Raw genomic sequence first — 27,911 nt, 5'->3', positions numbered from 1 at the left:
TGTTGACATCTGTGCATTCGAAGTGCTACACACTAACTTTTAGTGTGTGACTGACGCCTGTTATGACATTAAACCTTATGTTCCTCCATCCTTATTTATGTCCTACAGTTTAAACCTGGGGCCAGAAGAACACCTTTGTATTTGCTAATGTTCATAAATCAAATACAGGTGTGTTTGATTTATGAACCTTTGGTAAGGGTCTGCTCTGTGACGTCGCTCTTTCTCACTTTGTTTCCTTTTTTACATTATTTGTGTATTTTTTATTTATTGATGTTTATTTTGTCAACAACATGTCCATAAAATATTTCTGATGTCTACAGAAACAAAACAGATGTTAAACCAGGAGAAACAAGCAGAGCAGGGACGAGCAGAGGGACCTGGATCAGGAGCAGAAGTCCAGGACACACCTGCAGGTCTCACCTTCATCCTCGGTCTGTAATAACCTGTGCAGCCTGCAGGGGGCAGCAGTAGCTCAGAAGCTGCCTGTGCTGGTGGATGGTCATCTGCAGACTGAAGTTACAGCAGCAGACCAGCAGTGGGCGCACTAACCTCAGATCAGATGATGGGGGAAACAGGAAGTGCAGAACAGGTTTATTTTGAAGAGTAGGAAGGGTTCTCTTGAGGCTGGGTTCAGTTTTTCCTCAGGGTGTGAAACCTCCCTGAGAACCAGACAGGTCTTATTTTCAGAGCACATCAATGCCTCATCAACGGGTTCAAAGAAGTGGATTAAGAGTCAGTCAGACATTTGTTAAACAATTTCAGTAACTTCCTGTTGTGTTTTTGTTACAGTTTCACTTTATTAGAGACACACATGGGTAGCAAATAAAATAAATAAATACATGACAAAGAAAAGACAATTTAAAACATATTCCACAGTGTCACACATTTACATAGAGGCTAGAACACCAGTGGCTCCATAACTTTGAATAAAACCGAACTGAACTGAGTGCAGGGTCAGTAAGAGACGCAATTATACTGTTTCTGGAGTCCTTTACCCTACACACATAAAACGGTGCATGTTAGCTCCTTTCATTTTATTTTTTTAAAATAAAAAATGAAAAGAATGAAAGGTGAAACCTCTGTTGTTTTTTTCTGCTGATTTTCAGTCAAATTTTAAAGGTTTTCTGATTTAGTGGAGGTTAAATTGAAAATAGAGGTTGTATTTATTTCATATAAGTATAAGCATCAAACAGAGTTTGAATCTGATGATTATATCTGTTAAATTTACGGTAGTATTAATGTCAGACCACGTGGTTTGGCCTGGGAGGTGTCGGTGCTTTTATTTTGAAGGCTGTGACCGGATGTTTCGGGTGTGTGTTTTAGTTTGACAGTCTGGTTGAGGCCGCAGAAAAACTGAGCGCAGCTTCGTCTCTGCGGATTTTCGTTTTCTGCGGCACAAAACTGCGGCTGCGCCCGGACAGACACCCGAGACCACAGTCCGAACCGGACCGAGCCGAACAAAGCCGAGCCGGGACCGAACACAGACAGACGGCCTCGTCTCCTCCCGCAGAGCCGAGCCAGCCTCCATCACCGGTAAGAACCGTTTTATCTGACCGACCGCTGTGTATGTGCGTGTGTGTGTGTGTGTGTTCGTGTGTGCGTGTGTGTGTGCGTGTGTGCGTGTGTGTGTGTGCGCGTGTGTGCGTGTGTGTGTGTGTGTGTAAGAGAGAGAGCGTGTGTGCGCGCGCCACTCCCCTCCAGTCTCAGCTGTAAAAGCGCCGTTAAACGTACCTGCGGACAAACATACAGGTGATGTACAGCGGCGGCCACGTGACCTCTGTATGACGTGATGGTATATATGCTGTGTGTGCGTGACCTTCATGATGCGTGTATAACGCACCTGTCATGACCTGCAACACACACACACACACACAGCTCAGTGTGTGTGCGTGGTTTACGGTGAGCTGATGCAGATGTTACAGATGTGTGTGTGTGTGTGCGCACTGTGGAACATCTCTTGAAGGTTTTTGTATGAATGATAACGCTGCTGCACACACTCCTGTGCCACTTCATTAGGTACACCTGGCTCGCTGTCAGGGCGGAGCCTTTTTCCTTCAGAGCTGCTTTAATTCTGTGGCTCAGATTCAGGAAGCTGTTGGAAATGTTGTGACATCATCACACAGCTGTTGCTCCCATGATGACATCTCCCCCTCCACCACCTGAGATCTGTGACCGTGGAGTGAACTGGTTTCACCCCACAGTGTCACAGCAGCAGCCTGGTGGAGCCGTGCTTTCATGTTTACTCCAAACTCTGTCAGTCTGAAACAGTTTGACCTCTGACCTCAGCAGGACATGTCTGCTGCTCTGTGATTGGCTGATTAGATATTTGTGTTAATGAGCAGGTGTACCTAATGAAGAGGAAGATGAGTGTACATGTGAAATTATGAATAAAGTTGTTTTACAGAACAGTAAAAAGATATTAAAGGACTGTTTAAGTGAACACAGACACCAGAGACTGTGATGATGTCCTGAGGTGTGTGTGTGTGTGTGTGTGTGTGTGTGTGTGTGTGTGTGTGTGTGTGTGAGAGAGAGAGAGAGAGAGTGTGAGTGTGTGTGAGTGAACACACACACAGAAACCATCGATGCAGGAACAGGGAACCAGTAACCGTGTTCACGTGAGCGTGTATGAGCCGTGCCACAGCTGCAGCTCCACCCTGGGTGGATGACACTGACGGAGCTGTTTAAAGGATGTTTCTGTGTGCTCCTCTGGCAGCTCCTCCTTAATCTTCAACTGTAAAAGGACGAGCTGCACACTGACTCGGGGGGGTCAGCATGTCTGTGCAACTCTCACAACCAATCAGCTGTCAGACCTGCAGGATGGTGCTGCTGTCGGAGCGAGCTGGAGGAGAGAGGTGGAGTGTGTGATGGATGAGTGCGCGTCTCGTCTGCTGAGAACAAACCGAGCTCCTGTCTGTGTTTCAGTGGGGGAGGGGTGCAGCGAGCCCAGGATCAGTGATGCCCGTCGTCCTGTGAGGTGGATCCAACATGGCGTCCCCGGCGCTGAAGGCGTGCCTGTGTGTGCTGCTGCTGCCTGCTGTCACCGGTCAGTATCAAACACATCATCGTTTAGGCTTTGGGGGGGGGGCAGCTGTGGGTCTCCTGTTCCTGAACTTCTCTGTCAGCATTACATCATTCTGATGTTCCAGCCAATCAGGACAGCAGAGGAAGTGAGATTTTAAACACTGTGACATCATCACCTCACTTCCTGTAGCTGCCTGATGATGTTGGACGACCTCAGCTGTGCTTGATGATGTCAGCGGCGCCGTTGATGGTGATGGGGGTGTGTACTCCTCTGCACCTCCGGAAGTCCACTATCAACTCCTTTGTCTTTGCGACGTTGAGGGTGAGATGGTTGTCTTGACACCAGTGGGTCAGGGCGCTGACCTCCTCCCTGTAGGCCGTCTCATCACCGTTGGTAATAAGACCCACCACTGTAGTGTCGTCCGCAAACTTCACAATGATGTTGGAGTTTCTAGTGGCCGTGCAGTCGTAGGTGTAGAGTGAGTACAGGAGAGGGCTCAGTACACACCCCTGTGGAGCACCAGTGTTCAGTGTGATGGGGGATGAGGTGGTGCTGCCCAGTCTGACCACTTGGCGTCTGTCAAACAGGAAGTTAAGGATCCAGCTGCCGAGGGAGCTGCTCAGTCCTAGATCCTGCAGTTTCCTGTCCAGCTTCGAGGGAACGATGGTGTTGAATGCTGAGCTGTAATCTACAAACAGCATTCTCACATACGTGTCTCTCTTCTCCAGGTGTGACAGGGCAGCATGGAGTGTCAGGGCTATGGCATCATCAGTGGACCTGTTGTGGCGGTATGCGAACTGTAGAGGGTCCAGTGAGTCGGGTAGTGCAGAGCAGATGAAGTCCCTGACCAGCTTCTCGAAGCATTTGCTCACGATGGGGGTCAGGGCTACGGGTCGCCAGTCGTTCAATGAGGAGATGGTGGAGGATTTGGGTACAGGGACGATGGTGGCCATTTTGAAGCAGGCTGGGACTACAGACAGAGAGAGGGAAAGGTTGAAGATGTGTGTAAACACTCCAGCCAGCTGAGCCGCGCATGACTTGAGGACGCGGCCGGGAATCCCGTCCGGACCAGTAGCTTTGCGTGCGTTCACCCTCCTGAAGCACTTCCGCACATCCTCCTCAGACACAGTGTGCGCACTGACGTCATCCGCGGTGCGCACACTGTCCGGTCTCGTGGTGTTCGCTGTGTCGAATCTAGCGTAGAATACGTTTAGATCCTCACACAGAGAGGCCGTGGTCTGCGGTGTGCTGGTTTTCCCTCTAAAGTCTGTGATCGTGTTTAGTCCCTGCCACATACTCCGAGGGTTGTCAATCTGTTGCTCCACCCTGTCCCTGTACTCACGTTTGGCTGCTTTGATCGTCTTCCGGAGTTGGTAATGTGCGTGTTTGTAGTCCGATGTGTTCGCGGAGGCAAAAGCGGTGCTCCGTGCCGCCAGCGCCGTGCGAACATCTCCGTTAATCCAGGGTTTTTGATTTGGGAAGGATTTAACTGTTCTGGATGGGACGACATCTTCCACGCATTTTCTGATAAATCCGCAGACTGAGTCTGTGTACTCATCATTTGTACTCATCATCATACTCATTTGCATCCAAGTCTGTGATTGGCTGGTTTTGTGGCACAAATATAACGGTGTACAGAAAGAGTTGAGCGCGCACGGGCAGAAATGTTGAGAGCGCGAGCAACACACTGCGAGCGAGCGCAAATGCAAAAACTGAGCGAGAGGGGCTGCTGTTGTGTGTGTGTGGATAATAGCAAACACTGAAATACAGTTTTTGCACGCAGAAATGAATTTTGTTCACTCAAATTCAGCTTTTCTTCACTCAAAATAAATTTCTCCTCAAAATGCAACACTTGCACCTGCAAACCTTTTTTTACGTGCGCTCAGAATAGTGGCACAAAAATAACGGCATAAGCAGCTGGATATGATAATCATGATAACAATAATAATAATAATGGTTATTGTCAGTGAGACAAAAAGATTTGATAAATATCAGTGAGAGTAAATAAGGATTCAGGCGCAGCCACACGTGATGAGCATTTAGGGCGGGACTGGGTGAAGCTGATGATGCTACAAACACAGTGATGATGTCACACATCTGCTGTCCAGGTTGGAGATGTCCTCCGAGAGGGTGGAGGCTGCTGAACAGGCTGCCCGTGTGCCATTGAGCAGCAAGCGTGCCCGACTGTGTGGGTGTGATTCCTGTGCAGCTCTCGGGGGGTGTGGCCTCTGATGGCTCTTTAACCAGAGGTGGTGTGTTTGAAGACAATCTTGATGGAGACTCCGCCCCTCCTGTAGTCAGTAACCATCTCCTTGGTTTTACTGCAGTGTCAGGTTAGAGCTGAGCACCACCCTGACAGTCAGGTCTATAAGCTTAGTCCAACCACAGGTGGAGTGGATTGGGTGGAGTCATGTGTATAAAGACGTGTATAAAGGAGCAGCGGGTGGAGCCTGTGTATGTTGTTCTCAGTAACACACACACAAACATGAACGGTGTGTCTGTGATAGCACAGGGTTCCTCACTGATCTCAGATCAGGTACAGTTATTAACTGACCTCAAGGGTCAAAGTTCAGCTTAACTGTGAAAGCGTGCATGTTTTCTCAGTTTGTGGACCGAGACTGAAGACGTGAGTGAAGGATGTCATGAGACACACCGAGCAGATTGATGTCCGTGAAGAGTGACTGTGATGCTCCACACAGAGTTCACTCGGCTGTTTGTACTGTCGGCCTTAAACAGCTGATGGCGTGCTGTTGTCGCCCCGCCGGGCAGGAAGCATCCACACAGACTCAGTGATGCAGGAAATCAGTGTGTGTGGCCTTGAAGCCGCCCTGTTGTGTGTTCACATTCCTGCATTCTCACTTCATGACTGTGCATCCACACACACACAGACACACACAGACACACACACACACGCTGTCGTCAGGCAGTCTGAGCGTGCTCTGTGTTTGTGCTGCGATGTGGTTGATAAGGCTACACATGCACACACACACACAGACTCACACACACACACCTTCCTCTGGCTGTGAGTGTGTTCGGTGCAGACTAAACACAGCGCTGTGCTGGCTCCACTCCGCCCGGGTGGAGACGGCAAGACTCCATTCAGGAATGCAGCTCCTCATTCACATGTAAACCAAAATAACACACACACACACACACACAGCGAGAGCAGGATCTGACTCTGTGTGTGTGTGTGTGTGTGTGTGTGTGTGTGTGTGAAGGTTTGACTTTCTTCTTGAAAACACAGAAACATCCAGATGTGCGTCCAGGCGATTCTCTGTCGTTGTTCAAAAGACACGTGGGCTGAGCAGCTGCTGCTGTTGCCACGGTAACCCGAGACATGAGCTGTCTGATGAAGCACGACATAAGAAACAGTTAAAAGTTTTTATTTCTGGGCTTCAGTTTGATGTAGAAATGCAGACACACAACATCTGGAAATGACAACAGTCCAGCTGTGTGAGCGCGTTAATCCATCACTCTGGAAACACCTGCGTCCAATCAGAAAGAGCCAGAAGCTCAGGTTTCAGGTACACAGGTGTGTTTGTGTGACCAGGCTTTGCTCAGCCACCGGCCTCACTGTGGAGGCCCCTCAGGTGGAGTGGCCCGGCGAGCTGTGTGACATCAGCAGGAGCGAGCGGCACAGGACGGCGTCCCCGCTGCTGCTGTCACACCTCCTGTAGCAAACAGTGATGATACCTGTAGCAGAGACATCAGTGTGAGCGCTGCTGTCCTCTGATGTCCTCTGATGTCCTCTGTCTCTGCGCTTCATACGAGGGCTTTGTGGTCTGTCATGTTTGTTGCTATGACGACTCCGTTTCCCTCTGGGGTTAGTAAAGTGTCCGTGATTCAGAGTCCAGCCCAGATGATGATGATGATGATGATGATGATGATACCTGTGGCTGCTGCACTCTCACATTAAACCAGGTCCTAATTATTAATCAGACTGATATTAAAAACAAAGCTTCGTTCCTCAGTGATGACTCGATCCCTGAGACCGCCGTCACCCTGCGCGACCCCCTGACTGATGACATGACGACGCTCAGGCGGACAGCAGGAGCTGACCTCAGTGTTTATGGACATGATTTTTCTCACCCGTGTTCTTGTTGAGCCTCGGGCTTCTTCAGCTGTAGCTCTGACAGCGCGAGCGAGCAAACATCACCGTTTAAATATCAAACTTTGCTGGTTTTCAGATTCTCGCTTCCTTCCAGCGTTCCTCGGTCGTTGCGGCATCTGAAGCTGCGCGTGGGCTGATGGGATGCGTGCAGACGAGCTGCTGGGACATCACATTAATGGTTTTTGTTGTAAAGGCGGCTGAGTGGCCCGAGGCGAGAACGCCGCTCTCTCGGAGCGCCACGCTGCATGTTAATTTGTTGCTGTCAGAGTTTTCCTTCAGGCTGACGTGGACGCCGATCACAGAGATCCGTGTAATGATGTCACCGAGCCCAACCTCCAACCACAAACAACCCGAGACAAACAAGAACAAAGATCATTTCTGACCTCTGTCACTGCTCGCCGCTCGCTCTGAGGCGACGATGATGGAGGACAGTAACTGTCAGAAGTGTTTATGTGAGGCCTCGCTACAGTTTAACGGCCTCACAGCTCGATCTCTGTGAAGGCTGAGGTCAGAGGTCAGTGGACGCGTCACACAGCGCGGGGACAAGAGCACTTCCTGTTTCTCTGTGACTCTGACCATCAGTTCCAAACTAAACTTCCTGTTTTATTCAGTCAGACCTGAAACGGGTCAAAGGTCACTGAGCTCAGACATCGCCCCCCTGCTGGCTGTTAGACAGAGAGCAGGGTTTGACCCTCTTTAATATACAGTCTGTTAGCTGACAGGTGAGTCTCTGTGTTTTCAGGTCTGCAGTCCAGTGATGCTGAGGACAGACTGTGTGCTTTCAGCAGTAACCCCCAGGGGGTGGAGCCTGTTCCTGCCAATGAGCAGCGAGGAGTGGTGCTGGAGAACGGCACGATCCGCTGCAGCCACGGCTCCCGCTGCTATGGATTGTGGGAAAAAAAAGCTGATGGAGAAATGCACCTGCTGACCCAAGGTGAGCTCATCGGGGTTTGTTACTCCCTGACCTTTGACCTCTGTTCCATTCTTCTTCTACTGTGTCTGGTTACAGTTTGGCCTCGGTTTGCTTTCAGGGTGTTGGACTCACCTGCACGAGTGTCAAGCCGACCGCTGTATCCTGGTAACGCAGAAAGGCAGCTATCGCTTCTGCTGCTGCAGCCACGACCTCTGCAACGAAAACTACACCGAGGCCCCGCCCACCGCCGACACACCCGCTCTGAAACCAATGAGGACGGACGGCCGGGCGGAACAGACAGGTGAGAAGCACTGACACCAATCAGTGGTCCCCGCTGTGAAGTTCAGTCTTGCTCCATAATAACTCATCATGTGACCCAGCAGTGTAACCGTTAGCAACACCTCCACTGAGCAGCAGCAAGAAGAGACAAAACATAAAGCATCTATTTATTCTATTTCACTATGACGCTGCTGTTTGTTGGAAGCTAACTTCCTGTTAGCCTCTCTTAGCAGCTAACTCATCATTAGCAGCAAACGCCCTGTGAGACAGAGCACACGCCGTTCTCTGTTTTAGAAAACACTTTCCTGTCTCTGCTTCGTTCACCAGGACGTGTCGAGGGAACAGCAGCTGTATGTAAAAATTAGAGATGGACCGATCCCATATGCAGTATCGGTATCGGTCCTGACCTAAATTACTGGATATCGGGGAGAAATTAAAAATGTAACCCGATCCATTAAATATCACAAAAGCATGGCGTGACATGGCGTGACCCAGCTCAGGACCTCAGCACATCGCAGGAGTATGTGTCACGTGATAGAGCGCTGCCAAACCGGCATTTCATCTGCGAGTGGGCTATCCCAGGAAGTAAAGCAAGTGTGCAAGTTCACCTGTGAATGTAAAGCACGCCCACGTTAAGCTTAACAACCGATATATGGAGCTCGGACGTCTGTGCATCATTGCTACGTCTGACTGTACGATGGATACACTCAAGTTTTACAAAACGCAGTGTTGCTGTTAAACAGTTTAAAAAAATATGAAAAACACGTTTTTTCATACTTGTGTTAAGTTTTGTACAGAAATGACACAGAATTCAGTCTCAGGTTAAATGAGATAGAAACAGTTTACACTGACATCCATCTGATCACAGCTGGACTGGCCGCCTGGCAGGCCGATGGTCATTTTTTGTTTTTATTGGCTGTTTTTGTTTGTTTGTTTTGTTTATAAACAATAAAAGGTGGTGGATTGGCCAGTTGGTCACGATCGACTCTGGGCTGGACCAGTACATCCACACTCGTCCCGGACTTAAGCACGAATGAAACAAAGACACAAAGCTGGAGTTATTCTGTGTCTTTACGCTGCCTCTTCCTCTCTCCCCCTCCCTCTATTTTTGCTTCTTCAATCATGAAACTGATCAATGATCAGCTGATCGTCTCTCTCGTTTGTTTATCGCCCACTTTGCGCCCGGAAGAGGAAACCAGCGGACAAACAACAGCAGCACGTTTAAGCTTGATCAGCTGTTGTTAGAATGTATTTAATATTAATTTCTAGTATCAGCTGATGTTTGCTGGAGCCACAGCTGTAAAAGCTGCTGGTCATGATGTCGGTTTGGATATGTGGTGAGAGGGAAACATGAAGATGAAACCAGGAGATGTCCTTACTGAATCATCAGAGCTGAACAGGTGATGGAGAAACAGGTTTACCTTTTAGGTGACATGAATGAGTTGAAGGGAAGTTATGAACTGTTTCTGAGAGACAAATAACACCAGGATCCTTTTCTAAGTAGCTGACAGCTGGTAACTGTGCAGGGGCGGGTCTCGATTTTCTGTCCCAGTCCAGCCCTGATCCTGATAAAGACGAGTGTCATGAAGACGTGTTTGCATTTATTTGCACTGCTTTAAACTCTGGATGTCTATGTCAGATATCCAAATTTATGATATCGGTATCGGACATAAAAAGTGGTCTGGTGCCATCTCTGGTAAAAATGTCTGTAGTTCCCAAACACTGGATACAACAGTTTAGACGGTCTGATTGAAAGTTGAACTTCAGTGACGCCTCAAAGTGTGTTTTATGGTAAGGTAGACCCCACAGTAACACACTTAATGATTTAATGAGCCACAGCTTTCTGTCCTCTTGGTTGCTGGTGCGGTGGACAAGTGTCACTGACAGCTGGTCTGAGGTCTGATCTGTACGAGCCCCTCAGTCTGACCTGCAGACCGGCCCCTCTTTGTCAAACTGACCTCAGAGCGCAGGTTACACAGAGCAGCGCAGGTCCTCACAAAGACAGAAGTACAAACATGTGTGTCACACTGATGTGATGATGACATCATAACCCCTCAGATCACCAGCTGACGCCAGAGGTGACGGTGCTCATCGCCCTGGTAACCATCGCCATAGCAGCCATCCTCATTGTGGCGCTGTTCCTGGGATACCGCATAATAAAACGTACGTACGCACGCGCGCACACACACACACACACACACACACACACACACGTATATACACACCTACACACACACATGCACACAGTTTAGTGTTTTGTGAAGAAACAATGCAGCAGGTCATGAGGAAGTCATGTGATGAGTTTTTCAGATTAAAGCAGGATCGATGGATCTGCATGAAAACGTTAGCGGAGCTGCTCACAGGCTCACAGCTGGATCTGAACTGAAGCACACGTCACACTGAAGGAAGAGACCATGTGACAGGACGTTTCTCAGCAAACCTCACACAGTGAGGGTCAGACACTCTGAAAGGTCCGGGAACTTAAGTTCTTATGACGTGTGGAGGGAATTTTCCAGCTGGGCGGAGGTTTGTCGTCTCAGAGTAATCTTTAGAGCACAATAGCCTGAACATCCTGTGCTCTTTGTAAACAGGAAGTGCCTTCTGAGCGATCAGCTGACTTGTTTTAGTGTGTGGAGTTTTGAAGTCCTCGGGAGGTGGCGCTAGCTCACAACTGTGGTTTTTGTAATCAAAGGAAACTCGCCCATCTGACGACCTCTGACCTGAAATCACACGTGAAATTAGTCACATGATATGAGCTGCAGTGACATCTGTACTTTGTGTTTTGTTGATTGTGGATTTTGACACTTCCAGTCAGAACAGCAGTAATTATAACAAATACATAAAAATCAATGTTAACTCACTTCTAACCTGGAAACATGTCCGGCAGCCATGTTGGTCCTCGCCAGACTGAGGTCATGTGATCAGTGATCAGCTGTGTGTGTTTGTGCAGGGAAGCAGAAACACAGTCTGTCTGCTGTGGATGTGATGGAGGCGGCGAACGCCGAGTCCTCCATCGACCTCGACAACCTGAAACTGCTGGAGGTACACACACACACGCACACAGACACACACACAGACACACACACACACACACCCTGCAGCAGCTGCACAGGTTTATTTGGATAATACTTGTCAGTCGGTAAACTCCATCACAGCAGGAACAACAGCAGCACGACGACGCCGTCACCTGTCACCATCCACCTGGAACCTCTGACCCCTTTGTTGCACTGTTCCTTTAAGGGAACACACACAGATGCAGCCATTAAAAACAGACCAATCAGAATGATATGATTACAGTTTTTTTTTAAAACATTCAACCTCATTTCTTCGTGTTTGAGCTCCTCAAGTGAATGCAGCATAAAAACATGACCCACGAACGTCTGAGGACCTCAGATTGATCCCTGAGGAACGCCACAGCTCACTTTTCTGTTTCTATCCTCTGTCCTGGCAGCTGATTGGTCGAGGCCGTTACGGCGCAGTGTTTCGCGGTTCTCTTAACGAGCGCTGCGTGGCTGCCAAACTCTTCGCCTCAGCTAACCGACAGAACTACGTCAACGAGCGCTCCATCTACTGCGTGCCGCTGCTGCAGCAGCACGACAACATTGCCCGCTTCCTGACCGCGGACGAGAGGACGACGGCAGACGGACGCCCCGAGTTTCTGATCATCATGGAGTACTACCCACACGTGAGTTGATCACAGCAGGTCTGAAGCTCGGTCACAGCAGGTCCCCGTGGACCCACTGGAGGACTGAGAGAGCCCACACAGGAAGGCTTAGGTTGTCAGGGGAGCAAATCTGGCCCAAAGCAGGCGTGACAGGCCGAGCCCACTCAGACCGAGTCCACTCAGAATGAGCCCACTCAGAGTGAGTCTGACTGCTGAGGCTCAGCCATTGGTCAGATGACCTGGCTGAGCCTCAGGTGTGTTTGGACCACATCTGACTGCGTCTGCTGTCTGACCCCAACCCTCCACGTTTATGCCTCTAGCGCCCCCTCGGGGCAAACCTCACACATTCAGCTTGTCTGCTGTTGCCTTGTGGTGTAATGGGGTCTGCAGCCTGTGGGGGTGCCAGCAGCACCTTCACACAGTCTCACAGTGCAGCTGTCAGCCTTCACCTCTGCTCTCCATTAGTCTGTTATTGTGCTGGAAGACGGCGCCTTCACACCCTCTTCCTGTCTGGAGCCTCACACACATGCACACACACGCACACACACACACACACACACATATATCAGCTTCCAAACCTCCGTCAGTCTTCAGATTGATTTCTTTGCTTCCAGGCAGCCACGAGCTGACTTTACTGTTTCGTCTCTTGAACCTGAAACACGCTTCAGATGACCTCACATCATTTTTACAGTCTGCACCCATCTGACATCATCAGGGCTCAAAACATTCCAAAGTTTCCCAACATGTGAAAACATGTTCAGACTCTTGTTATCAGTCTATATCTCACACACAAACAGACACACACACAGATGCAGTGATGTCTGGTCTGGTGGGTTTCTGCATTCCTCTGCAGCCCTCAGACAGTAATTACTTGTTTAACTGTCTGCTCTTACACACACACAGACACACACACACACACACACACACACACACGGTTCATCTTAAGGCTGAACAGCAACCATGAAGTCACCACTTTAACTTTCTGCAGTCTTTGAACTTTATTTGCTTTCATCGTATCCAGTTACAGAGTGAATATATGGAACCGCCAACATCAACAAATAAATAAATAAGAAATGAATATTAAAAATAAACTGTACCAACACAGAGCAGCTACCTGAACTCTACTCCAACAGAGGTCAATTATCGTGGTAATAACTTTACCTCCTCACTACGTACGACTCTGGATACTGTAGCTCCTGTGAAAACTAAGGTCTCACATCAGCCAATGAGCCAGCGTTTAACGTTAACTAGTAATGACTTCATGAACTTCTTCATAAATAAAATAATAATAATAAAATTTTAACCATTAGAGAAAAAATTACCAATAATCATCCCACAGATGTAATATTATCTACAGTTACTTTCAGTACCATTGATATTCATTTAGACTCTTTTTCTCCAATCGATCTTTCTGAGTTAACTTCAATAATTACTTCCTCCAAACCATCAACGTGTCTTTTAGACCCCATTCCTACAAAACTGCTCAAAGAAGTCCTGCCATTAATTAATGCTTCAATCTTAAATATGATCAACCTATCTCTAATAATCAGCTATGTACCACAGGCCTTCAAGCTGGCTGTAGTTAAACCTTTACTTAAAAAGCATCTCTAGACCCAGCATCTAAGTGGCCCCAGATCCTCCTGTCTCAGGTAAACCAGGCCCATCATAGGTGACCCCGCCCCCCACCTGATTGACCCGCTGCCCTCAGGTCAGCCACACCTCCAGACTCACTAACAGCTTCTTCCTCTGGGCCATTCAGACTGTCCCCCCACACCCCCACCCTGCCCACCCACCTCACTAGTCATGGCCGTGGTCTGGGTGACCCCCATCACTCACACAGACACCAAAGTCTTTTCTTTGAACTCCTTCCAAACACTTTGCAACTTGTTGTCTACTGTGTGCCTCAGTTTTGTTCATATTTCTCCTTTTTGCTGCTGTCTGTTACACAAACAGTGAAAATAAAGGCCTGTTCTGTTCTGTCTTAGCTAATTATAGACCAACCTACCTGCAAAGGCCAGGCGACATAATATTAAACCCTGTGTATGTGATGTCACTCGGGGTCATGTGTGTGTGCGAAGGCAGCAAATACTTTTGGCAGTGTAGTGTACAACACGCATCATCCATGCTGCAGGAACTTCCTGTAGTGTCAAAAAGATCAGACAAAGCTGCATTTAAGGGTCAAACTCTGTGTGTGTGTGTGTGTGTGTGTGTGTGTGTGTGTGTGTGTGTGTTGCAGGGCTGCCTGTCTCACTACCTGTCTCTCCACACTGTGGACTGGCTGACCTGCTGCAGGATGACTCACGGCGTGACCAGAGGCCTCGCCTTCCTGCACACTGAGCTGCACCGAGGAGGTAAGACGACCTTGTGTCGCTCGTGCAGAGTCATCCTCGTTTCTTCATCACAGGCTTTAATCGCACAGACAGGAAGAAACGGTGCCACTCTCAGGGTCTATTTTCAGCAGCGGATTGGTCCATGTGAGGAGCATCTGGAAACAGGTGCTGTGTCTCCCCCTGCTGGCTGGAACAGACCCAGTCTGCTGCTTTTATTTGTTTATTTAGAGAACAAATGACATAAATGGAATACTGGAATAATAAATATCTAAATATTGGGATGAATGGTGCTGATTTTGAGCTTGGAGGATTAATTCTCTGACAGCAGAGGCTCAGGTATCGGTAGGGCTGGGTATCGTCACTGATTTCTAGAATCGATTCAATTCCGATTCACAAGGTCCCGAATCGATTCGATCCACGATTCGATTTAATTCGATTCGATTCAATTCGATTTGAATCTGGGAAATTTTGACAGTCAGAAATATTATAATTCAGATCAGTACATTTACATATTTTTGTATCTATAAAAAGGAAGCTGACACACACAAGACTTTATCAAAGGTGTGAGCGTCACAGCAGATGCCTTTGTGTCAAAGTAGCTGAAGACAAAACACAGAAAAACATGAAGGTGGTTTTCCTGGCCTGGGATTTTATAAAAATATTCTGCAGTACATCAAAAACGAAAGAAAACCATTAATCAACATATGAACGTTACCTCTGACGTTACAGCGGTTTTATTAGAGACACGGCTAAGCCTTTTGCATTTTGCATAATTTTAAAAAGTTTAAATTGGTTCAGTATTGAACGGCAGAAATGAGGTATACTTTTCTGAAGAATGTAAAAGGGAAAAAAAACAGCGGCCGACAGCGCTGTAAACAACAGTAGACTTGAGAGAGAGAGAGAGAGAGAGAGAGAGAGGTGTGCATGAAGTGTGGTGGAAGCAAAACAGTAAAAGTCAGAGTGAATTCATGACGATGTTTATGTGAAGCGTAGTTTGGATCTTCTTTTGCTGCTGGTTCAGTCAATATTGTTTGGAGAGAGATAAAACTAACAGCTTTAGAATCAGCGCAAAAAGGTCGTGAACACAAAGCGCGGACCCGCCGACAGATCAGAATCAGCGAGCTGTCGGCTTTCAGCCCCGACCATGAGAAAGGCGACATCTCACTGATTCTGATCCGCGGGTCGCGCTGTGTGTTTAAGTCTTTGTGCAGAATCCGTGTTCCTGCTCTCATTTACTGTCTTAGCTGTTTGGTGGTTGTTGAAATTTTGTGAGAATTCACCAGAGATTCTGGCATTTCGGGCAAAATAAATTTATATTAAAAAATCGATTCAGGATTTTAATGAATCGATTTTACGTTATCCAAGCCAGAATCGATTTTAATCGATAAATCGATTATAAAAACCCACCCCTAGGTATCGGTGGATAACGGTCAGCTGTTTATGAACCTAATATATGTCGTTGTCACATGAAAACGAAGGATGATGTTTCTGATGAAATTATTATTTTTCTCTTTAGCAGTAAAAACATTAAAAGGATCAGTTTGTCCTTCTTTCATGTTTCCATCGCTGTGATGAACGCGTGTCAGAGGAAACAGAACGCCTTCTTTGTTTCATTGGCAGCTTCACGACGTGAACGTCGTCATCGTTCGGCTGCGTTGCTGTGAAACGTCTGCACGTTGCTCTCTTTGTTTCTTCCTGTTTGTGCTTTTCTTTCCTGCTGTCTTTGTTTGTTTACCTGGTCGATTGTAAACAACAACAAACACGTGTACCCCGACTGTCTCAGACCAGCACAAACCGGCCGTCGCCCACAGAGACCTGACCAGCAGGAACGTCCTGGTCCGAGCCGATCTGTCCTGCGTCCTCGCCGACTTCGGCCTGTCCATGAGACTGACGGGACCCCGGCCCTGTCGCCCCGGAGACGACGACACCATGGCCATATCTGAGGTTAAAGTTCATAAACGTTCGCTCTGATCTGGATGTGCAGGTGAGGAATGAGCAGAGGGCGGAGCTGATGGATGGTGTGTTTGTGTGCAGGTGGGGACAGTGCGCTACATGTCTCCGGAGGTTCTGGGCGGAGCTCTAAACCTCAGAGACTGCGAGTCGGCGCTGAAGCAGGTGGACATCTACGCTCTGGGTCTGCTGTACTGGGAGAGCTTCAGGAGGTGCTCCGACCTGTTCCCAGGTACGCAGCGCGCTCACCTGCACACCGTCTGCTTACACACAGTAAAGTAGCACCACCTCAGCTGACAGCGTGTTTGTGTTCACCGCTCGTTCAGGGGAAGCCGTGCCAGAGTACCAGCTGGCGTTCCAGGCCGAGCTCGGGAATCATCCGAGCTTCGGGGACATGCAGAGCCTGGTGGTCAGAGAGAAATACAGACCCAGATTCCCCGAGGCCTGGAAGGAGAACAGCCTGGTCCGTCTTTCAGTTTGATGTCGTCAGATTGCTCCACAGCCTGAACTCAGAGCATAAACCTTTGAAGTTAGACGAAGGTTCAAAGGTTAATTCCCAAAAGTATTTTGGATGTAGAGTAATCCCAGCGTGTCTCTCACTCTGTGTACTTTAGTTACTGCGCTCGCTGAAGGAGACGATGGAGGACTGCTGGGATCAGGACGCTGAGGCTCGGCTCACCGCTCAGTGTGCAGAGGAGAGGCTCTATGAACTCACACTGCTGAGTACACACACTGCAGTACACAACCACAGGTACACACAGTACCACGAGTACACACGATACCTGTGGTACTGTATCACAGTAAATGCACAGTGTAAAACTGAGAGACAGGAAGTCTTGATTTCATGCCTTCCTGTCTGTCACTCAGGAATCTGTCTCATGGCCGGTGGCCTCCTCACGGTGGCTCCGCCTCCCCCTTCATTGAGGATCTTCATGTGGGCGTGGTCAGAAATCTCCAGGGAGATGACCACCAGGCATCAGTCATCAAGACGACTGTGAATGGAGCAGAAGGCGGCGAGAAGAACAGGAACTCTATCAACTACGAATGGCAGCAGGCGCAGGTAGGAGCTCGGCCACCATTAAAGCACACCTGAACGAACCGTTACCGTGGACGCGTCTCATCACTCTGTGTCCGTCTGTCCGTCAGGCTCGGCTGTCCACAGACAGCAGCGTGTCCACCACCACCATCCTGACCCCGCCCACCTTACTCTGCACCATCTCTGAAACTCAGCACACAGGTAACAAACAGCCACGCCCCCGACATAAACCCAAGCACCTCATTAAAGCAGCGAGCACAGCTCTGCTGCTATGACCTCACATGTTTCTGCTCCCGCCGTCCTCCAGGTGGCGCCGTGCCCAGTGTCCCAGTCTGCCTGCATCTCACAGAAGAAGACCTGGAGGCCACAAAGCTCGACCCCAGAGAGGTTTGAACCTTGAAGTCTTTTTTATCAGTTTCAGTGCCCTCCATCCGGACACACTAACATCTGCCAACATCTGTGTCTGCAGGTGGATAAGAACCTGAGGGAGAGTTCTGATGAAAACCTGATGGAGCACTCACAGAAGCAGTTTGGCTCCGAATCACAACCCACCAACGTGCTGCACCATCAGGTACACACAGCTGAGGGCCTGTACAGCGCCTGGCTGCTGATGAATGAACGTATCAGACGCTCATGCTTGTTGCTTTGGTTCCAGGTGAACAGCTCACCATCCACCTCTCATGGTGGCCTGCAGGCTGTTAGAGGTGTAGATAGCCCTCCTTCCTCCATCCACCCACTCCCCAAACAGCAGAATCTGCCTCAGAGGCCCACCAGTCTCCATCTGCTGCCCAAAGTCAAGGAGAGCGGCTTCACCTCGTCACGGCTGAAGCTGGGGAAGTTCAAGTCCAACCACCGACAGGTAGGGCTTAGATGTGACCGGGTCAGACGAGTTCTCCACCCGATCCTCAGACAGCTTCACCGTGACTCGACTCGGTGTTTCACCAGGTGAGCTGAAGCTGTATCAACTATGTCACTAATCCAAAATGTTTCATGTTCCAGGTGGAAACAGGTGTTGCCAAGATGAACACAGTGACGGTTGCTATGGCTGCAGAACCACACCTGGTAACCACGGTTACTAACAGCACAAACGTGAGAAGCAGCGCTGCGGCTGGAAAAGAGGTCCAGCCTATCACAGCGGCCGGCAGCAGTCACAGCGCAGGCGTCCCCACCCTGGTGACGAACGGTGTGATAGGCGGAGGTCGAACCAATCCGGCGGGACCGCAGACGGAGGAAGAGGAGGGGACCATGGATGGAGGGATGAGGGGAGGAGAAGACAGCCGTTTGAATCTGCTCAACTTCAGTCCTGATGAACATGAACCTCTGCTGAGCAGAGAGCAGCTTCCTGCTGAGAGCGAAGCCCCTCCTCCTGCTCGTCATCGTCACAGCCGCGCTGGAAGCATCTTATCGGGCCGAGGCTCGAACTCCAACAACAACAACAACCGGCTAGCCCTGGCTTCATCAGCTGACCCTCCCCCAACTTCTGATCTGGAACATAAGGTTCAACTTTCTGCTCCTTCTGGTCTCCTTTCACCCAGCAAAGCCCTCTTACTGCAGGCCCCTCCCACCACCCACAGTCAAAGCGAAGGTGTGGATACAGGTCTGTGTTTCCAGGAAGACTCTGAAACCACGTCGACCCCCAGATGTGCCCAAAACTCAAAAGGTCAACCAGTCCGTTGTGTCACCGCCGCTTTGCCCCGAGGCTGCAAAGATTCTGACTTAACAAAAGCTGAAAAAGACAAAGTTCCCTCAGTAACCCAGGCCTCACCAGCACCCGACGCCCCAACAGAAGCATTAATCCTCCTTCAGAAACCTTCATCACCAGAAACTCCAGGAGCTTCGTCTCCAGAGGAGCAAACCCTCGAAGCTTTGGGATCTGAAGATTCAGACACCACAGCTCCTGCAGAAGCTTCAGGTGCACAACTTGCAGGTCTCCAAAGTTCAGCTTTAGAGCCACAAACAGCAGGTCTGCTGCGATCCCAGGTGGGACAGACCAAAGCCAGAAGACCTGAGCGGCCCTGTTCCCTGGACCTGTCCTCTCCCTGCACCTCCTCAGGTGAGTCATGTTTGTTCTGTAGTTGAACTTTGAAACAAACTTATAAGCTGCAGGTTCCACTTTTATAGTTTTTCAAAACTGGCTCGAGCTGGACAGTCTGTAGCTGATTACACCGTGTAGCACGACGTAACCAGGTCATCAGAGACAAACTGATTACAGTGATCTCTGTCTCTAAAACTCAGCGCAGTCCGACGGTCAGTCAGACACTACAGCCGTCATTATCAGTGTGTCAGGACTCAGTCAGATCATCAGTCGAAGGCATGAACTCCAGGTTTTCTGTGAGGGATCTGCAGCATGGGTGACCTCTGCAGCTCCACAAAGATGCAAAAACAGTGCAAACTCCTCACATCTGTAACACTTTCTTCTCCTCAGATGATGCTTTGGTGGTGGATAACGGCAGTCTGAGCGCCTCAGGGGAGAAAATCAAGCGTCGGGTCAAGACTCCATACACCCTGAAAAAATGGCGCCCGGCCTCCTGGGTGGTTTCCACAGATACGGCTCTTGACCCGGACTTCGAGTTTGACGCCAGTAGCAGCCACAGCAGCCAGAACCAGTTCTCGTCCGGTCTTTGTAGAGCAGGAAGTGTCGGCATCCCTAAATTAAACCAGTCCAAATCCAGCATGGCCGTCTTTTTGGTTGGAAGCGGCGGCACGGCGACCACCACCTCTGAGCCCGACGGGATGACCTGCTTCTAAAGTGATCCGAAGTTTGCTTTTCTTTAAGATCTCATTAATTTTCTTGCTCTTTGTCTTCCTCTTCTTTTGTTGTGGATAAACGAGACGGTAGCTGATACCTGTGAGGCCCCCGCAGCTCCAAACCAGAACCAAACCCCGCAGAGCCGACTCGGAGCTGGATGCAAAATCCGTCCCTCTGCAGGAACTTTTCATCAAATGACAGAATTTTCTAGTATGTGTTTGTTCATGGACAGGACCTGTCCTGTGATCAGCTGACCTCTGACATGTTACCTAGATCAGGTTACCTGTGATGACCAAACAGTGGTGGTGTTGGTGATGAGGCCAAATGATTCTTCTGTGGCTGGTGGGTGTGGTCAGCTGTTTGTAGGGGGTGGGCTTGATCTACAGGAATCTCTGTTGGATAAGTGAAGGAATTCCTTTCCGGAATACTTTCAGGCTTCGAAGGACTAGTTGTAGCTGCGAGCCTAGAGATCTCATTTGGTGTCCAAATGAAAGAAGCTTCCAGCTCCACAGACTCACCCCCAGCTCAAGAATCTGAGTATCTACAGTCTGTCGCCTCTTTATCTCTGCAGGTGTGTCACTGACCCTGTCGTAGGACTGAAGTGTCTCCAGCTGTGACTGTCAGTGTGGGTGGAGGTTTTCCCTCATGTTTCCTGTTGTGAGTAGGATGTGGCCGGCTGCTGAAGGGCATGGCCGAGAGCTCGTCGTAGGTCTGAGTGAGACATTCCCTTTGAGTTCTTTAGGCTTGTTTTCCTGCTGTGTCCTGTCCCACAGAGGGATCTGGATGCACTCAGTATCATCTTCTTTCACTTATAACCGTTTGTGCTGCTGCTGCAGGACGTTGTACAGGACTAACTGTAACTGTTTGGGTCTGACGTGGATCAGGGGTCGTCCTCCCTGAGAGCTCGATGCTGGCTGAGGCCTGAACCCAGCACAGACTTAAGAACTTCCCTGCTTTGGTAGAAAGGTTCATGCACCTCTGGGCTGGTAGTGCAGGTAGTCTGAATGACCAGAGGTGATGTTATCAAAACAGCAGTCATATCTTTATGCACTTTAACAATGACATTTATTTAGGGACAGACCTTATAAAGGATACCTGGTGCAATTTTAGCAGTAACATTGACGTATGTAGGACGTCGTGTCGGTGTTGGTGTGTCTTTGTGCAGTAATGGTGTGATCTGAAGAAACAGTCAATCTAGCTATGCAGCTGCTCACGATGCCTCCTGTTGACGGTCTGTTTGGTTCAATGTGCAACAGATCGACAACCTTACTGTTGGAGAACCTTTATTCTTTTTTATCCGCACTTTGTTTTACCAAACAGTCTCGACTGCCTTCAGAGGTCTGCTGCAGTCAGCGCTGGAGAAAAGACGAGCCAGCGTCCCGTGGACTTTATTAAACCTCGTGACCTGCGAAACCTCGGCCATGTACGACCTTCTCAGGTAACAACACTGACGTCAGCAGGAACACCTGTTTGCTTTGTAAAATGATGAGCAGGAGATGAAACGAGGAGAAGAGGAGGACGCCTCTGAAGGACAGAAATGCTGTCTGACAGCAGCCATCAGACTGTACAGCTCAGACTTTGTTCCTGCTCATCACAACACGTTAGGTCACGTCTCATTTCCTGTTCCACATCCAAGTAAACGCTTCCATCCTTTCAGTTTCAGACCAAAGGTGTAGCTGCTTCGAGCTGGGTGGAGGTCCGTGTGTAGGCTGTTAACACGTCACTTTCGTTTTGACTGTTCCAGGAAAACCAAATGTACTCACGTTTTACATGCTAAAACATCTCTGTGCTTCTCGAAGAACATATATGCTAACAAACACTACTGCTACATCGTTACAGCAAGTAAATAAGCTCCGCCCATCAAAGACGTGGGTTTATCAGACCTATCGGTCCTTGGGCGCAGCTCATCATTGAGCATTGAGCACGTATGTTCTGCTGATTTCCATTTGATGTGTGCTCCTCGCAGCAGAGTTCATGTAAACGTGGGCTTTGGAGTTTTACAGAAACAGGAAGGAAACAGAACTCTGCTTTCTTTGTCTTTATTTTTATTTGACTTTGTGTTTCAGTTTTTTATACCAAACTGACTCTTTGCTCCTGTTTCTCCGAATGTTTCGATTTTTTATAAATGCACGTGTAACCTTTTACATTTATATGTATTTATGTGACACTTCTCCTTTAAATGTGCACTTACTACAGCAAGTTATTCACATTTAGCACATTTCAAACTAACAATATTACAGCATCAGTGCAGTCGGCTGAAATATGATCATACTGTTAACTTTTATTGATGCCTTTCAAAATGATCTGTTTTGTTATGTCTGTGTTTTATACCGTTTGTACTGTTTTTAGATGCTGATGTGTGTATACTGTGTGGGTCATATCATGCAGCCTGACCGAGTCCAGGACTAGATGTAGATCTCTCACACTTACTGACTGAACCTGATTAACAAATATGAAAGCAGCTTTCCGGAACCGGTTTTAACTAACAGATAAATAATTAGTGATCATTTCCAGAGAACAAAGGCCACTAACTCGCTCAGACTCACTCTCTCCAGCCTCGATTAAAGAGCGAACCTTCAGAAAACACGCTCTATCAGCTTGAAGAAGAAGTTCTTCTTTTTTTTTCTGTCCAGAAAACCACGTCGGTCTCTGTGGTGTTACCACCACCTCTGTGTGACGTAGCATTGGCTGAACAGCGCCCCCTGTGCCCACACGTGGTAATTACAGGTTTCGAAACAACATGAACCAGCAACAAGCAACTCCGTGTCAGATGTGTTTCAGTAGAATAAAACTGGTTTGTGTATACGGACTTTGGCTTAAAGCTAGCCAACAGGAAAAAGGCTGCCTGCGATTTTATTTTACAGTTATGAAGCTCCCGCTGCGTTTCTGTGCGGCACACAAACGTCTCTCGATCGTTTCCTCTCGTGATGCTTGCCAGCTGAGCGATAGCCTCACAGGTAAAAGGATTTTTGACGCTGTGACTTACAGCGTCTGAGTGGTGATGTCATCGTTTCAGAGAACAACAGAGAGGTTAGCATAGCGCTGAGCTCCATCGTTACCGCAGACAGTATAACAGACGGAAGTGATGTCGCCCGCTGATGTCTGAAGCCTCTAGATCTGCGTGTGACATTTTGAAACCAAGTGTGACAAAAAGGGGCGGGTCTGACTGATACCGCTCACTCATTGGCTAACAATTTCTGAGCAAAAGTTTAAAAAAATGAATAAATTATAACATGAATTTAAATTTTTATTCAGCTTGACGTGAAACAATTGATGGAGCTCAAACTCGTTGGGGAAGTATTTACAGAGGTCACAGGACAGGAAGTCTTGTTGCACCCACAGCTGTTGCCCCCTGGTGGCCTTTAAAATGAGTGCAGGTTTAAGGCATTTCTGCTCTGGCAGCAGTTTTCAGTTGCATCCATCTGTTATACTGCCTGTGAGAGTTAGTATGAGATGTAAACCTTACATTTAGATCTGGTCTTGTTACTGAAGCACCTGCAGAAACAATTGAAGCTGTGGACTGCTGGACGTTCTCCGTTCTCGTTGTGGCGTTTAGCTCGTGGCTAGTGCTGATGCTGAGAATGTGGCGCTGTACCGCCGCTGAGGTTCCCTTTAAAGTCTTTTGCTGTAGCTCATGTAGTCCTCATAATGCTCCGAGATTAAGCTCTCCACCTGTACAAACACATTTAGATGAACATATTCAGCACATTTAGCCTGCTGCATGAAGGATCACGTGACTGAACTGAAGTTCTGTCATTGGTCAGTTTGAACGTTCTGTGCTCCCGTGGTGGAGGAGTGGATGATTTAACCTGATAACCATCTGTGTGTATGATAGCTTCCAGTACTGTAAATACTCTGTGTACGTTCATATGGGACCAACTACCACACTGTATACTGTATACATGCTCACAGCACCTCCCACACAGCATGCTGTACAAAGCTGCAGATTAAAGCTGCTGCTTCATGCTTCCATCCCCACATGTTGTATCTCCATGTAGACATAAAGTATCGCACGCTTCACTTCATCATGAAATAAAGAGCAGAGGATCCGTGTGTGCACAAGTTTCATTTATTATGTGTACTTCCTGTGAGCAGGTGTTCATTCAGAAGATTTCTGACTGAAGTGTGAGAAACTGCAGCAAACAGAGTGCATGATTGTGACTTCCAAACATTTGTTTCTGTGCGTCTGCATTTCTCTAAGCAGGTTTTATGTAGTGGCACCTGCAGACCAGAAGAGTCATCATTTGATATTTATAACATTTAATATCTGAGCGTTATCCAAACCTGAGAAAAATAAGAAAATACTGATGGATTTTATTTGGTGGAGCTGGATATTTTATACAGACTGAAGTGGAGAGTGTGTCCTCAGTTATACGGTATGAATTTTAAAAGAGCTTCAAACAGAGTTTGGAGTAAAATAAAGTAAACATATTTTAGAACATAAAGGAATAGAAAGAAACTTCCACACAAACTTTACTGTATAAACAGCTTTTATGTGTCATGTTTTATAGTTTTATTGCATGTTTAGGGTGAACAGAACACACATTACTTGGATTGTATTCTTTACTGGAAACCAATTATAGAAAAAGCCTTTTTAATTGTTCCTATTTTTAAGTTGCTATCAACAACGTGTTTAGATTTTGAGCGTGGGAGGAAAATCTTAAATATGACATTTTCTACCTGGAGTCTGGCGGGAGTTACGTGACAATAGCGCAACGCAGTGGCGTAATGTCAGTATTGCAGAGTTAAACATTGCTGTCACTTACATGATGTAAAGCAGGAAATAGGAGCTCCCCCTGAAATGTGATAGAGTAAAGGATTAAGAAGCAGAAAATATAGACACTGAAATATGTTGCTGTTGCTTCTAATGGACTCATTCAGAGCTCACACCGGACTTGGAAGTGCAATAAACTACCAAAAAAATTGAAAATCGACACAGAAAGTCATAAAGTCAAATATAACTTTTAAAAACACCAGTATAGGCTCATAAGGCCCCGATGGTAAAAAACTACATTTCCGCAAAATGACGTCACTTCCGGTTTCGGGCAGGTCATGCCGGACATGTGATAGTTGGCGCTGATGGACTAGGAAGTGTTAGGAGCAGCTGATCAGATGGCAAAGCCTGTTTCTGGAATATTATGTTTTTGTTGCTGCAAGTGCTTTCTATGGAATCTTTGCAAAGCTATATGTGGAAGGAAACTGTGACCTAGGACAAGTTGATGGCATAAGATGTAAGTACAACTCCTCCGGTTTTATATGCAAAAAAAATTTATTGCGCTAGCTTACGTGGTTCCGGTTCTACAGGGATTTAAAAGTAATTACGCAAAACGGAGCGTGCCCGCTCCGACCGGCTTTAAAGGGTTAAATCACAAACATGACGATATTTAATACAAGAAATCATGATTAGATCTAAACAGCAAATATATATTTAAATCAAACAGATATCTGATTAAATGCTTCTTTTTACCTTTTAATCAAAGGTCCACACCTGAACCTGTGCTCAGGTGTTTTATTCCTCTAAAGCAGGGCTCTCAAACTGGAATGAGCTGTGGGACACTGCTGGCACTACGGTGGCCCTGAGAGGCCAAACAGACTGCAACTTAAAAAAACATCAGCAACAAGTAAAACGCTACAAAAGCACACAAAACACAACGGAAATAGGAAAAAACACAAGTGTTTCTGGGGAGACAACAACCCGACGGACCAGTTGCAGGAACCCAAAACATGGTAGGCGTGTTTTATCATGATTCATATCATACTGATGATGGATTTTTAGGCTAATAGTCAGGCTAACACACTTACCTCTCATCTTTTCTTTCCTCACAAAACCGATAGATCCTCCACTTCTTCTAAGTGTCTCCCAGCACAATTCTTACCATATTTTGGTTCCTGTAACTGGTCCGTCAGGTTATTGTCTCCCCAGAAACACTTCCCTTGTGCTTTTGGAAATCTGTTTTTTCCTATTTCTGTTGTGTTTTGTGTGCTTTTGCAGCGTTTTTCTTACTGCTGGTGTTTTCTTAAGTTGCAGTCCGTTTGGCCTCTCAGGGCCACCGTATGGCACTGTCGTCTCATTGGACGGCCACTTTAGTGTTCAAGTAGTACAAAAAAAAAAAAAACAAGTAAACACCCACAAAGATTTACTAAAATGTTTTGTTTTTTAAATTTCAAATATTGTATAAAAAGACAAATCTTTTTATCCTCCCTCTTAACTAACTGAAGCCTTTCATTGAACCACCAAATGAACACATGGCAGCAATTCTGTTATTGTGTTCGTATTTAACAAAATAAAAGCGCAGACATAAGTGTACACATTAGTTGTGACTCTCTCACTGAGCTAACACAGCCAATCCCTCAGCATGTTTGTGCTCTCTGCTCATGTTGCCTTCATATTCAATCATTTTTGTTTTTTTAAAGAACTTATTTTAACATTGCACTCAACAACAAACAAATCCCCCCTAACAAAAAAAGTCACTTCAAACGTCAAACTGTGTTATATTTTTTCACGTCAATGTACAGGCCACAAGTAGGGCCGTGAGTTTGAGACCCTCTAGACTCACACCAAGCTGGCCCAATCACATCTTTGAGAAAACTCCCCTTACAGGTGGGATTGGGCCTTCAGAAAAAGAGTGACAAATGAAATGGATGTAACGAGGAACTGTGGGCCCAGATGGGCCCACTGAGGAGGACCTGTACAGGTTGTGTGCAGCTGAAGCTAACAGTGGGCTGTTAGCCCATTAACCCTCAGGTCTTGTTCAAAATCACTACCCTTTCAGCTTGATCGTGGCCAAAAGTGGCCACCTACAGGTTAGGCCTGTAATTTTTTTGTTTGTTTGTTTCTTTGCCATTTTTTCTGCATAAAGCTTTTAAGTAACTTCAGTTCTTTCCATAAATATAAAATAATTATTACTTTTTTATTTTTTAACCCTTTAAACACCAGTTTGTTTGTCCACTGCACCAGCTGGACGACAACCTCAAATCTCGCAATTTTATATAATTGCATTGCTACGGAAATTTCTTGTATTATTAATAGTAGAGTCTGGGGCATATAATTGATTCACATCAACATTGATTATAATGCATTGTTATTTTAGTGCAGAGAGAGCAAAAACATAAAAACTCCCTCTCAGCTTGTTCGTGGCCACAAATGGCCACCCCTTGTTTACATTTACAAAATGCTATAAAATTCATATATATTAAAAAAAATGTCCAGTTTTTTTACATGATTTTTTAGATTAGCATCAGGGCTGTTCATGAAAATCAAAATTTCATTAAAATTCTGAAATTTAACCCTTTAAATACCAGTTAGAGCACATAATCATAACAACTCATAAATAGAGAAAATCATAAAATCCCAGTTTTTTTTCTAAATAATATATGCCATCTGATTTATTTGCTAACCATGATGAAGGTTAGATACATAGCAATAATTAACAGCATCAATGACATTTATGCAACATTGTTTTTTTCTGCAGTGGCAGAAAAACCAAAAAACTCCCTCTCAGCTTGTTCGTGGCCAAAAATGGCCACCCCTTCTTTACATTTACAAAATGCTATAAAATTCATATATATTAAGAAAAATGTCCATTTTTTTACATGATTTTTTAGATTAGTATCAGTGCTGTTCATCAAGACCAAAATTTCAATCAAATTCATAATTTTAACCCTTTAAATACCAGTTAAATCACATAATTTTAATGATTTACATAGGGATAAAAGCATAAAATCCACATTTTTTTTCTAAATAATACATGCAAACTGATTTATTTTCTAACCATGATGGAGGTTAGATGCATAGCAATAATTAAAAGTATCAATGAGTTTTATGCATCTTTGTTTTTTTGTGCAGTGAGAGAAAAA

The 27,911-nt window shown here is 46.9% G+C and overlaps 1 protein-coding gene across 1 annotated transcript; it reads left to right on the top strand.

Moving 5' to 3' along the window:
- The first annotated feature begins 1,322 nt into the window (after positions 1-1,322).
- LOC134644420 (bone morphogenetic protein receptor type-2-like) lies at positions 1,323-24,118 on the top strand. Its single transcript, XM_063497461.1, has 19 exons — positions 1,323-1,533; positions 2,923-3,043; positions 7,876-8,067; positions 8,165-8,347; positions 10,384-10,488; positions 11,276-11,367; positions 11,777-12,010; positions 14,226-14,340; positions 16,103-16,263; positions 16,354-16,501; positions 16,596-16,732; positions 16,884-17,020; positions 17,137-17,329; positions 17,416-17,506; positions 17,613-17,692; positions 17,775-17,876; positions 17,961-18,164; positions 18,305-19,358; positions 19,731-24,118. The coding sequence occupies exons 2-19, from the start codon at positions 2,986-2,988 to the stop codon at positions 20,051-20,053; spliced, it is 3,609 nt and encodes a 1,202-aa protein (XP_063353531.1). The 5' UTR covers positions 1,323-1,533; positions 2,923-2,985; the 3' UTR covers positions 20,054-24,118.
- Positions 24,119-27,911: the final 3,793 nt, after the last annotated feature.

The sequence above is a fragment of the Pelmatolapia mariae genome, linkage group LG16_19 (assembly GCF_036321145.2).
Source record: "Pelmatolapia mariae isolate MD_Pm_ZW linkage group LG16_19, Pm_UMD_F_2, whole genome shotgun sequence".
Taxonomy (NCBI): Eukaryota; Metazoa; Chordata; class Actinopteri; order Cichliformes; family Cichlidae; genus Pelmatolapia; species Pelmatolapia mariae.
This window is presented reverse-complemented; position numbering and strand designations above follow the sequence as displayed.

What these genes read in the sequence shown, in the direction of transcription:
- LOC134644420 (XM_063497461.1), top strand. Translation starts at nt 2,986, where the DNA reads ATGGCGTCCCCGGCGCTGAAGGCGTGCCTGTGTGTGCTGCTGCTGCCT. An exon ending in CCTGGAAGGAGAACAGCCTG is followed by an intron (nt 16,733 to 16,883) that starts GTCCGTCTTTCA and finishes TGTGTACTTTAG; the next exon opens with TTACTGCGCTCGCTGAAGGA. An exon ending in ACGAATGGCAGCAGGCGCAG is followed by an intron (nt 17,330 to 17,415) that starts GTAGGAGCTCGG and finishes TCTGTCCGTCAG; the next exon opens with GCTCGGCTGTCCACAGACAG.